At 40.2% G+C, this 12,431-nt stretch overlaps 1 protein-coding gene across 3 annotated transcripts in view; it reads right to left on the bottom strand.

The window, feature by feature from the left end:
- necab2 (N-terminal EF-hand calcium binding protein 2) overlaps positions 1 to 12,431 on the bottom strand; it is a 141,246-nt gene that overhangs the window by 83,154 nt on the left and 45,661 nt on the right. For all 3 annotated transcript variants that reach the window (XM_067588821.1, XM_067588819.1, XM_067588820.1), the window contains exons 4-5: positions 12,254 to 12,279; positions 11,929 to 12,026 (exon numbers count right to left, since the gene is read on the bottom strand). In XM_067588821.1, the coding sequence (XP_067444922.1) occupies positions 11,929 to 12,026; positions 12,254 to 12,279 (124 nt within the window). The remainder of the gene's footprint in view (positions 1 to 11,928; positions 12,027 to 12,253; positions 12,280 to 12,431) is intronic.

The raw sequence follows: 12,431 nt of genomic DNA, 5'->3' as shown, positions 1-12,431 counted from the left end.
AGATAAATAAGCTGAAATCTACACAGAGACAGCACCAATTTTACCAAAGATTGTATGATTTTTTTTGTATGATTTTCCTACAAACAAACACTAACAATATGAGAGTAAAACGGCAGGCTATAACCACATGAAAATTTGACATATAGTTAAATAAATTTGAATTTGGGGTCGCTCATCATCATAGGGGACAATCGTCTTTGCAGTCAGAATTGAAGGATGCTAGGAAAAGTAAATACATTCCCAACCATTTGGTTTTTTGGAGATCTAACTGGTGGCAGTGACAGTTGGAAGTGTGGAAGTGGTTAACAGCAGGCAACGTGCCTGAGTTTGTTTCTAAACAGAAGGCGAGCCCACTAACAGGCATCAGAAACATACAGACTCTTCAGATATCATGCCAGCTTCATCGGCCTTCAGAGAGACGAGAATGTAAGAAGGCGAGGAGGATGATGGGGGTTGATGGCAGGGAGAAACAGTAGGAGGGCGAGAAGGTGCTCGAGGAAAGGGAGATAAGATGAGGGAGGAAGGGAGGGAAGGAGGAGGGAAGCAGGGAAAAACTGGAGTGAGGAAGAGTGGAAGAGGAGAGCGATAAAGCGGTTGAGGAGAGAAGGATGTACTGTACACTCTGTTGAGCTTTTTTTTTCATTTGTGTTTTACTTTCTACCTCGACTCCGTATTAAATCTCTAAGTGGAGTTTCTGTCTCTCTGTTCTCCTTTCACCCAATTACCCATCAACCCCTCTCTCTCTCTCTCTCTCTTTACACACACACACACACACACACACACACTGACTCTCTCTTTCTCACTCCTACAGAACTCTGCATTATTCATGCTTTGGGTGTAACCTCATCAGTCAACACACACCCGGCTGACAACACAACACACACTGCTAGTTTTCTCTCTCACTTTCACACACACACACACACACACACACACACACACACACACACACACACACACATACACACACACACACACACACACACACACACGCACACAAATTATTCATGTCCACATCATTAACAGTTGTGGGAGACACTGAGGATGCAGTCAGTCTCATACTTGCTGGATTTGTTGGTCACATGTTCACCTTCTCTCTGTGCAGAACAGCACCTTGACAGAGTAAACAGGGGACAGGACAGGCATACATACATACATACATACATACAAGACGCTTTAACAGTGACGCACTGGCTGCTGCATTGTTGCTCCAAACCTGAGAGAAGCTGACTGGAAGTACTCTGTAACGCTAATGTGGGATAGATAGCGAGGAGGGGGAGGGCTGTATGATAACTAATATTGTTACGGTACAGACTCATCTCACTGACAGAGATGAAAGTGATTAATGTGATGTGAGAAAGCCTTCTTAAAAATGTTTTTCCTCCTATGAGTAATATAGTAAATTGATGTCAGATACCTTTAAGTGTCTTGTATGACTTTCTTGCCACTGAGCAGTAGAGTATTCGTACACACAAGTGAGATGAGACAAATTTCAATTGAAATAAGTATTTAATGAGGATGTAGAGAGCTGTGTGATGTGAGCAGGGAGCAGAGATGACCAAAGCAGAAACATCTGTGCTGCTCGATGGTGAACGAGGCTCCAGGAGAGATGTGGGGAAAGACAAGAGATTTGGAGTCTAATAATAGCCTAAGCGTGTCGTATACAATGCACTTATCTCCATATATTTAGGCAAAAAAGTACATTAAAAACAGCTATTTGAATGTGGCTATGATTGGCAGGAGGCAGGGAGTGAAGAGAGAAAGTTTATGATGGGTAGAATGAGCGGATCAGATCCAATCAGATGTAAAGTAAGCCTGTAGGTACTGAAATGAAAAATACGTCCAAATGAATGACAAATAGAAGCGTTTTCTGACCTGATGCCACTAACAGCAGAACATCATTTGTTGAGTGCTCTTCTGTGTTAACGTCCAATGTTTTGGTGACCCATCTGTCCACCCCGACCTCCGCCATACATGGACTTTGTCGCTACATAACATAACCCCATTTCCTCTTTTGTTCCTGTCATAATTACTACAGCAGCGTGAGGGCTTTGCTGGGAAATGAATGTAGTTTAGTTTTGGTGAACTTGTTAAAATAAAAACACATTTTGAGAGAGATGTTATGACACCTGAACTAAGATTTTTTATCAACATTCACAAGCAAACACCGTGTACGTTCTCCTACAATATATGGCAGTTTTTGCAAGCAGCACTTTGTTTTTGTTTGTATCTGAAATCTTGAAAACAAAAGGAATACAAAGGAGAAATAATACAATCATGATCTTCACTTTCATTGTGAGGAATTTGTGTAAAGGTTAACATTTTTCAACTTTGAATACGTCCTTTTTTTGCATCACAGATAAGTCCCACATTGCCTGGAATCTGAATGCAAAGAAATTCTTTTTGCCTAAACTAACCAAAGGGGTTTGAGTGTCGACAAATAAGCATACAAACGCAGTGAGAAGTGTGTGTGGGGGTGTCGTGCGATTTGTTCGCTATGTGTGAGTCTTTACTGTACAGCTTACATGCAAAAAATGTTTCCGCTGAACATGATTAAAGCAGGAATCTGAGTAATAATCACATAAAATATTACATGAAATAGATATGCTAGGCTAGACTGAAGTGAAACGTTTTAGTGACTCTAAGTGACTTATCACTCAGAGGCTGAAAGATAAAACATGTTATCAGTCTCACTGATGGAGCTGCTACATCCTCCTTATCCACACAGTGACAGCAGCCATGAGAAAGATGTCGGAGCTGCGTTTCTGACCTCCGGCACCTCTTTCTCTCAGTGTCGGACCTCTTGCCTCCTCTCAAACTCCTATTCTATTCTATCTCCTCCTACACTTCCTTCAGCTCCTTGTTTGCTCCCTCACTCTTTGCTTAATGTCTTTTATCTCTTCTGTCTTCCTAACTCTACCTCTTCTTCCCCTCTTCCAGTCAGCTCTCTGCATTTATTTTCTATCTCTCTGCCCTGTTAAATTCCCTCCTCACCCTAACTTCTCTTCATCAGTAACTCCCTCATTTGCCTCCTCACCTCACTGCCTGATTCTAACTTCACTTCTCTACCCATCTAGCACATTGGCTACAGCATCCTGCTCCTTGGTTACCAGGGAAACGGTAACCTTGGTGACCAAGTTCTAGAGGCTGAGGGATGCACTTGCTATCAGGGTTGACATCGCTTAGCGATACATGTGTACATAAAATATATGTTTGGGATGCTGTGATTACAGGAATGCCCCAGACTGAACTGCTGACACCAGGTGGCTACGTCACACGCACACACACACAAGCTTCACAAACACACACTCAGGACAACACACTACCGCAGGAGCGCTAAAACTACCTGGGGACATTCACTGATTTGTAGTCATTAAACATGCCATGTATGTAATTTATAAAGTGCCCTCACATTCTGCAGCAAATTAGCTCTCATATCATGTTGAAGGCATGTAATAAGTCTCCTGATAATACTTCATCTGTGCTAATTGTACTTGAAAACATAAATAAACAGATATTGGATGTGTTTTGGTGTGCAATGTATCTTCATCTTTTAAACTCACAATTTCTATTATGACACTGCCATGGGAAAAAAAAATAGTCAGTAGTGAAAAATCCTCATAAGATTTTTTCAGAGATGATTTTTTTTTTCCTCAATTAAAAAGTAATCAAAAATGTATGGAGCCCCAAAAATGAGAAAAGGTAATAAAAGTTATCAGACAAGTCAAAAACTTACAGTACTCATAAATAATACTATTAAATAATTCAAATGGAGTGTAAAATGAAAAAGCTTTACACATTTCATTTTACCTCCAATCTGTTGATAAAAGATATAAAAACTTTATTTGCCTCCTTTAGTTTTTTCTTTTTTTTGCTTGCCTTGGCACACATTCAATCATTTATTTATTTATTTATTCACTATCTTCCCCAAGCAACATCCTCATCCCATTCCCATTTTCCTCATCACATCTATCTCCAATTTTCATTATGCTTATATGATAATTAGATGGGTGCGTCCTTTATTGTCCAGGGCAGGAAGTGGTCCAGGGTGGGTGGTTGGCTTTTTCTTTTTTTTACCAACTGATTGAGGGTTAAAGAAAAAGTATATATCCTTTTTTTTTTACAACCCATTTTAATTATTTATCTAACAGTATCATTTATTGATGTATTCAGTTATATTTTTGACTTTTCTGATCTTACTGAGGGAATTTTCACAAAGAAAAAAAGTTCAAGAACACAAGCTCAGCGTTAACAGTGCAACACTTCACCAATGCATTTACAACATACTGTACTGCATATGCACAATCTTCATCCAAAAGCCCATTAAAACCTAATGAATAAGTGATGAATGCAACGCAAACTGACCCACCAACAATCACATCGTACCCACTGATGGAGCTGGCTGAGATGTTTAACACATTGACTTCGGTTTCTTCATTTTATTCATCACCATTTTCACTTCCTGTCATGATCTCGCCAACCCCCTGTCCTCTCCTTATCTTTACCTCTCCTCTTTTTCCCTGTTAACCTTTCTCCTCTTCCCATTCTCCTCCATCGATCTTCCTCCCTTCTTAACTCTGCTCCTCTCGCTCACGCGTTATTGTGTACGGATCAGAACGCCTCCCTCCCCGTGATCCGCTTCACCTTAATCTTCATGAAGAAAGGAGAGGATGAGGTGGGGGAAGCTGCAGTGGCTGGTGCGGGTGGAGAAGACAATAGAGTGGAGATGAAAGAGGAGAAGATGAGAGAAAACAGAGGCGAGAAGAAGAGGATGTGGGCAGGAGGAATCAGATGAGAGCCAGCTAAAAAGCTCATGGAGGGTCACTCACCGGCATGAAACAATTTCCTGAATAGATTTTGAAAAAAAAGACAGGCTTAACAAGATTTTAGTCTGAGAGAAGCTGTGTGTGTGTGTGTGTGTGTGTGTGTGTGTGTGTGTGTGTGTGTGTGTGTGTGTGTGTGTGCACCAGTAGTAGTAGTTGTCAATGAGTGTGTTGGCTCACTTGGTGAAAGCTTGAAAAAACTAAAGTGCTAATGAGAGTGGCTCATTAAACACAGCATTTATACAGGACAGACAGGACAGGAGATTTAATGAATTCTCCCTCTTCGCCTTTTGTCTCCTGCTTCAGCTCTCATCACCCCCAACACACACACACACACACACACACACACACACACACAAACACACTCCTCATGGGAGAGGCCTTTACTTATCTCCACCTGCTGGAGAGCCAATTAAAATTGTTTTCTGGACCCACTTCTGACTCTCATAGTATCATAAAAGCTACACAAAAAAAGAAAAAGAAAAAGTTGAAAGAACACTGGATTTGAAGCATTTCAACACATTTCCTCAATCCCTGTGGATTATATATTTGTTCTCTAACGCTGTCAGAATCTGGAGATTCAGAGCTGTCGTTTGGGATTGTGAGATGATGATACGGTAGTTAAGAAGTCAACATGCAGAGGGACTTTCTTAAAATCCTTCATGGCAAACAAAGTCAGCCTTTCCTTTGCCAAAGTTTTCTCTTAAACTTTCTCCAGCGCTCATGAAGCTCAATCATCATCTTTGATCTCATTCACAAAATCAGGGACTTGCCCTTAGAAGATGACTGCTGCCAGAGGAACACACTTCTCATGAGAAACTACAGTAAAGTGTTAAACTGTCAAGAAGACGTCAGCGATGTCCACAGTCTGTCCTGCATGTGCTGCTGGATGACGACATGAGTGAGATCTGCTTGCAAATACAAAACTTTGAAAAAAGTTAGCTGACTGATCTCTTGTCTAATAAGCAGTCTCAATGTAGACTGACATCAACTCAACCTGTCTCCATGACAAGTGTCCCTAAAGTAGACTGCCTCCATGGCAACTGTCACCACCTGCAAAGAACTCTCGAGGAGATGTCATGCTGACATGAGCTGCAGTGAGATGTTATGTGCAAAGTTGAAACTATAAATATGAAAATTTCAGTAAAATAAAGACAAAGTCAAACAATGTGAAGTTAGTGACCAACAGTAGCGCTATGGAATAATGTTTTTATGAGTAGATCCCAGTTTTATATGTTTTGTACGCATGCTGTTGTATGTGTCTGAGGACGCACATGCACAAACAAACTAGTTCACTTGTACAGGGGTTGGACAACAGATGTAGACAATGCAGGTTTCAAAATTCTAGATAATATCAGCTTTGCAAATGTTTTATGAGAAAGAAAATGTATTCTGGTGAGAAACAGAAACATTGTTTGTCTACAAGAAAACAGGATTTCAACTTATTTCTACGTTTTTAGAGTTTGTCCAACTTAGAATTTTCACTTCTGTTGCAGGTAACTTACTCTAAGATGTTCACTCCAACTTAGAATATGACATTGTCTTTCAGCTTTCACTTCTGAAAACTATGTTTTTGCTAACCTGTAGTGGTTTAACTTGTGATGTAGAAGTGTACTCCAGGGTGTGTCAGGACACTGTGACATCACTGCTGGGTGTGGTTACAGGTGCAACAGAGCTGAGTCTTTCAAACAAAGTAGTGAAGCACTGCTTTTCAGACCGTTACTTCTTAAAGTTCATGTAAAAGACTTCTTTTAATGTAAAGTTCAAGTAATCAAATTTAAAAGAACCTCATATCTGTAAATGATGCCCTGCTGGATTTTTCAGCATGTAGTTGAGCTTGATTATCATTTATGTGTACTTTATCACTATCAAAACAGTTTCATATGTGGTCCCTCATAAGCCATGGCATGTAACTGTTACAGCTTCTGCTTCTTTTCAAGGAACCACAGACCAGGATTAATGTTGATGGATGTGACACCTGCACATGTAGAAAGAATGCAGGGAGTGACTGAAGTGATTGAAGCGGTTACTTCATCATGATTTGCATTGTTTTGCTTTGGAGTGGACAGTAGATCAGGATCCATTCATTCAGCAAGTGTGTTGAGGGCATTTACATCCTCATAACACATTTGCAAAGGCACTCACTTGTGTTTGAACAAGTAACTAGTTTGGTTTGTTGGAACAATTGACTTTTTAAGGGGGACATTATGCTTTTTCTGGTTTTCTGTTATTTATATATTGTTACGATGTTGGCTATCTATGTTAAACATGGTGAAAGTTCCAAAACTTGAGGTTAACATATATAGAAATGCTCCCTGCAAGTCAAAAGCCAGGGCTTCAACCTACTCTGAATGTTTTGTTTGCAACATTTTTTTTCCAGCTTGTTGCACATGCCCATAAATGACCATCCATTCCATAGCCTTGGTTGCTAAGGGTAACGCTAAGATTTTACCATGCGTTGTTTGTGTTGTCAACTCTCATATTTCAGATCTGATTATGGCTCAAACAAGTACAAATGTAATTGATAAGTTGACATTTCGAGTAAAGAATGAGTAAAAGTAGTGAAATACTACTACTATAGTTTATTGCATGGTCTGTTAACGTAGCCTTCAGAGCCAGTGGATATCTGCCAAGGGACAGCTTCCGAGAGCTGGCCAATCAGAACAGAGTTGGCTTATCAGGAAGACGGCCTTAAAGAGACAGGAGCTAAACAGCCTGTTTCAGACAGAGGCTGACCTTAGTGGCTGCATAAAGGGTCAGTATGAGTTAAATAAGGAGTTGTTTTTTTTAAAATTCTAAATCATGCAAAGATATTCCAGCAGAGCCATTGATAAAATATATAGACCCGGAAATGTGCATACATGTCCCCTTTAATGTTGAAATGTTCTAAATGTTGAACATTTATATTTCAATGTCTAAAGAACACAAGTTGGCTTTTTTTTTTTTTTTTTAAATAGTTTTTGACGACAGATTAGATTTTATATGTAAAATCACTTTTAAGTGTTAATGCACCAATAGGTCACTATAATGGGCATGCAATATACAGTTTATCCATCTCAAATCTCTGATGTAATCTCACCATCTAAAGATAATTATGTCTTTGAAATAACTCTACAGCTTCCTTTGTGCGTTATAGGATAATTACAGCTAATACCTGGACGGATCTGATGAGAGGTCAGAGGTGATTTGTGCTTATTAATCACCACTAATTACTTTATGATCGGCTCATTTGCAGAATCTTGTGATCCTCTTAAGACAGCACCAACGACTGCTTCCACTAATTGATACCTTGACAGTCAAAATAATGAATACTGCATGAAGTGAACGGAAATATCACATTTGCATGAATTATTACTGTGTTGGTTGTCCCTCTGGGAGCGTGAAGGGAAGGATGATGGGCGATGGTGACACAGGCACAGTATCGGTATCTCTCTGCAGCTGCATGGCTTACAGCTGTGGATGTCAATCTGTGTCTGAAGGGACACAAATTCAAATAATTTATATTCTAGTAAGAAAAGGGAGTTTATGCAGGTATTGCACTGGCTACAGCTTGTAATTTTATTTATCCTGTCCTATCCATTGCAGGGACTTGGCAAGGTTTTTGCACCACGGGAAAGCCAATACTGCTGGGGTATAAATTTCAGCTGAATAATCTGGAGACCAATTTTATTCTTACTGCAAACTGCCTTCAGGATCCAACCAAGTGCTTTAAAGAAGAAAAAAAGCCTCTGTACAGTAGGTAACTGAGGAGTACAAAGTCTACCTTCCTATTCCACTAATTTTTTCTCCTGTGTCTATATTCATTGAGGTAGATGGTGAGCTAATCAATTCTCACTGGGCTCTAAAAGTGCCAGGGCTCAGTCTACAGCATTCTGCCCAAGCTAATATCACGCTCTGTCCTTTAGGTCCACCCACTCCACCTCCTCACATCTGCCTCAATTGGGAGATTTTCTCCAGTTTTTAAATGGATGTTGTCTCAAACCCCTTTTTAAAAGTAAAAAAAAAAACAAAACCCCTGCTTTACTGGTTTCTTATTCAAGACACATTGATTACAATCACTTAATATATCTTCAGATATAAAATATGGGATGTTTTATCTTTTTTGAAGATGACAGAATTAGAGAGACAGAGAGAGAAAGGAATACAGCACATGGGAGAAAAGGCTGATGAATAATGAGGGTAGAGAAAGGAGGCAGTGTTGAAGAAAAAGAGAAGTGCAGGAGAATAAGATAAAGAAATGAACCATTTTAACGGGTAATTTTAAACTGAAACATATGCAGCTATTACTGCCAGCCTAGCCACTTAGGCTATTAGTCCTACTTGTGGATTAGCACTTAAACATTCCACTTAGACGTTTGCTGTGGAGCTGATAAGCCCCCAGCCTTTGAAGAGGCCCCCTTTAAAACAAGAATTGGCTGACCATGAAACATTCAAAGTTTTGCTTTAATGGTATGAAGAGTGATTTTGAGTTAGAGAATGGGTAGTTAATCAGCAAGAATTACTTGTCGAAATATTCAGGAGGCGGACAAATTTCATATTTTAAAAGTTTTAATGTGTTTTTTTCATGTGATATTATATATAGTGGGCTGAAATGATGCTGCCACCATCGTTAACAGTACATCAGTTTTTCAAAGTATCCATCTGTGGATGCTTAAGGACATGAGCAACATTGATATTTTTCCCTAACCCTGAAATCTAGCAAATAAAACTTGTTGTAGCCTGATATCATTGATCATGAGATCATTTGTCTGACTGTCAGTCATAACTAATTTTACAAAATACCTAAGTAGCGTGTGTTAAAACACACAGCAGCCAAAAGCTCAGAGACAAACTTGGTTTCCTCCAGACAGCTAGTGGTCTATATGGCTTCATGCACATGGTTATAGGTACAGGGTGTATACATTTAAGTGAAGTTCTGATTGCCTTAGTTTCAGATGGTCCTGTGGACTGAAGATAACGCACATGAACCAAACCATCAGTAATGTTCCAAAATCTCAGCCTACAGTACAGCAGATAATGTGTGAACTTGCATTATAGACTTAAACTTAAACTATGAAATACTTGCTTTCTGCTGATGCAGACTACACATGAAGGTGGGACTGGCCCTTCAGTAGTTTAGAGTGGCGTGCAGTGGCTTGTTTAGCTGTCTGCCTGTGCCTATTTTCGTACTTCCACTTTGGGGTTCCAAAGTTGGAAATTTTCAAATCCAACAGACACTGGCTTTAACCACAGTGCACAGACAAGCCAACTCTTCCAGGTAACTGATTTTCATAGTTTACTATTTCTTAATTGAATTTTTCCTTTTAAATCCATTAAAATCTCACAATACTGATTCCAACACCTCAAAACAGGGTCCTGACACCAAGTATCAGTCCAATACCAGTGCTCTCTTTTTTACAAATTCATTTTTATTCAAGGTAAACATGAAGCCAGGGATTGCTGTGCTATTAAAAACTGAGTTGGTGGCCCTCTAAATAAATATGACTGAAAGCAGAACAACTGAAGCAGCAGCAGCAGAGAGAAAGAGGGTGAACACAGTGTGCAGCGACACTATGGCCTCCAATCTCTGCCTCTCTCTGCAGTAAAATTTACCGTAGCCTTGCCATCTAAAAACACACACACACACGCACGCACGCGCGCGCACACACACACACACACACACACAAATACACAAGACCTCCACCAATATTTGACTGGTCAGCAATGTATCAGCTTCAGTTTGGCTTTTTGACTCTTTGAGTCGGTCTACTCCCTACACAGCACTGTTGGAGCTCTTCCACATTGACCGCAACACACAATATCATGATATCACAATGTCCAAGAGAGAGGGGGAGAGATTGTGTGTGTGTGTGTGTGTGTGTGTGTGTGTGTGTGTGTGTGTGTGTGTGTGTGTGTATCAGTCAATGTTATGGGGAAAAGAACAGCATGAATGACAGTGAGAAGAAGACAGAGCACAAGAGATACAGCGAGCAACAGAACAAGAGACACAGTCGACTGATTGATTAAACAATGGACGCTCATTAGAGAGAAACTAGCCTGAGGTTGTGTGTGTGTGTGTGTGTGTGTGTGTGTGTGTGTGTGTGTATGTGTGTTTGAGTGCTGCTGAATGGCCTGCAGCGAAAAGAAAGATAAAGACAGAGAGCTGGTGGATAGAGATATAGACACACACAGAGCAGCCACAGTGCTGCGCGCACACACACACACACACACACACACACGTAGCAGAACTCCAACATGAACATGGATGTGGGAGTGTGGCTGTGGACTAGCTGCTATATATAGCACATGGGGAAAAACTAGGATAACACATTACTATTCTCCAGCTGACTGCCACACACACACACACACACACACACACACACACACACACACACACACACACACACACACACACACACACACACACACACACACACACACACACACACACACACACACACATCATTACTCCTGACTTGCAGGAGCAGACACGGTGGATTGTTCAGTATGTTTGGAGGGTCATATGTGAACGTACTGCTTCCACATCTGTACAGCTGATGCAGAAATCACACAAGCATGCACACACATACACCAGTATTGACAGGTTGTCATGACACTGGAGTTTATTGGTGCCAAACAGAACACATGTTGTGTATTGTCAAGCTGCTGATCATTCCCCTGTATTTGCACGGTATCATTTCATAATTAGGTCGTCAGCAACACTACAGTTCATATGTGATAAGGCTTTAAAATTCAGGTCGGATTTTCTGATACTAACACACTGCTCATCACTGGAGAATGATCTTGAAATGCAATTATGATTGGCTACAAGCAAAAATGGTTGAGTTATATTGACTTATATATATCGTGAGTTCACGATTGTAAGGCAACTACTGTAGCATGTTTTCAATTTCATCGACCCCACACATTATTTACAATTGAACACATTTTAATTATGATTATGTACATTTTTATCTTCAAGTCTGCCAAGGTTTCATTTCCTTCTTGCCTATTATAAACACAACATACTGCAGTTAATGCTTAAAGGCATAGTTTGACATTTTGGGAATAATACGCTCTTTCTTGTCGTGAGTTGATTAAACGCTCTCTCTCACGCACTCACTCTTACCTTCTTGGTGAAGTCCATGGCTTTGAGGATGGAAAGGTTGAGCGTCTCCAACGAGGCCAGAACTCCCTCATAGTCCCCCATGTGTTTGGCAAAGTAGTCTGTGCACACACACACACATCACATACACACATGCAAATTGGCACATTACAAGATTTATCTAACTTTTAGTCATAGTTAGCTGAAAGTAGCTGAATTTATATCATATATTTTAAAGAGAAATAATTGCATTTCAACTGAGAAGTATTTTTAATAATAGATAAGAGTGAGAATGAGGGCAGCAGGAGGGAGGAGTGAGTGTATGTGTGTGTGTGTGTAGTCTACTTACCACAGAGTTCCTTAGTGTCAACATTACTATCGCAGCATAGCGCAGGAGCAGGGAAGGAAGGAAGGAAGGAAAGTAGGAAGCAAGGAAGGAAAAGGATGGAGAAGAGCTGGGTCAGAAACAGAGGAAAGGCTTTTTGCATGCAATCACACACACACACACACACACATACACATATATA

This window comes from Thunnus thynnus, chromosome 5 (assembly GCF_963924715.1).
Source record: "Thunnus thynnus chromosome 5, fThuThy2.1, whole genome shotgun sequence".
Classification (NCBI taxonomy): Eukaryota; Metazoa; Chordata; class Actinopteri; order Scombriformes; family Scombridae; genus Thunnus; species Thunnus thynnus.
The sequence above is the reverse complement of the archived record's forward strand: the minus strand, read 5'-3'. Positions and strand labels throughout refer to the sequence as shown.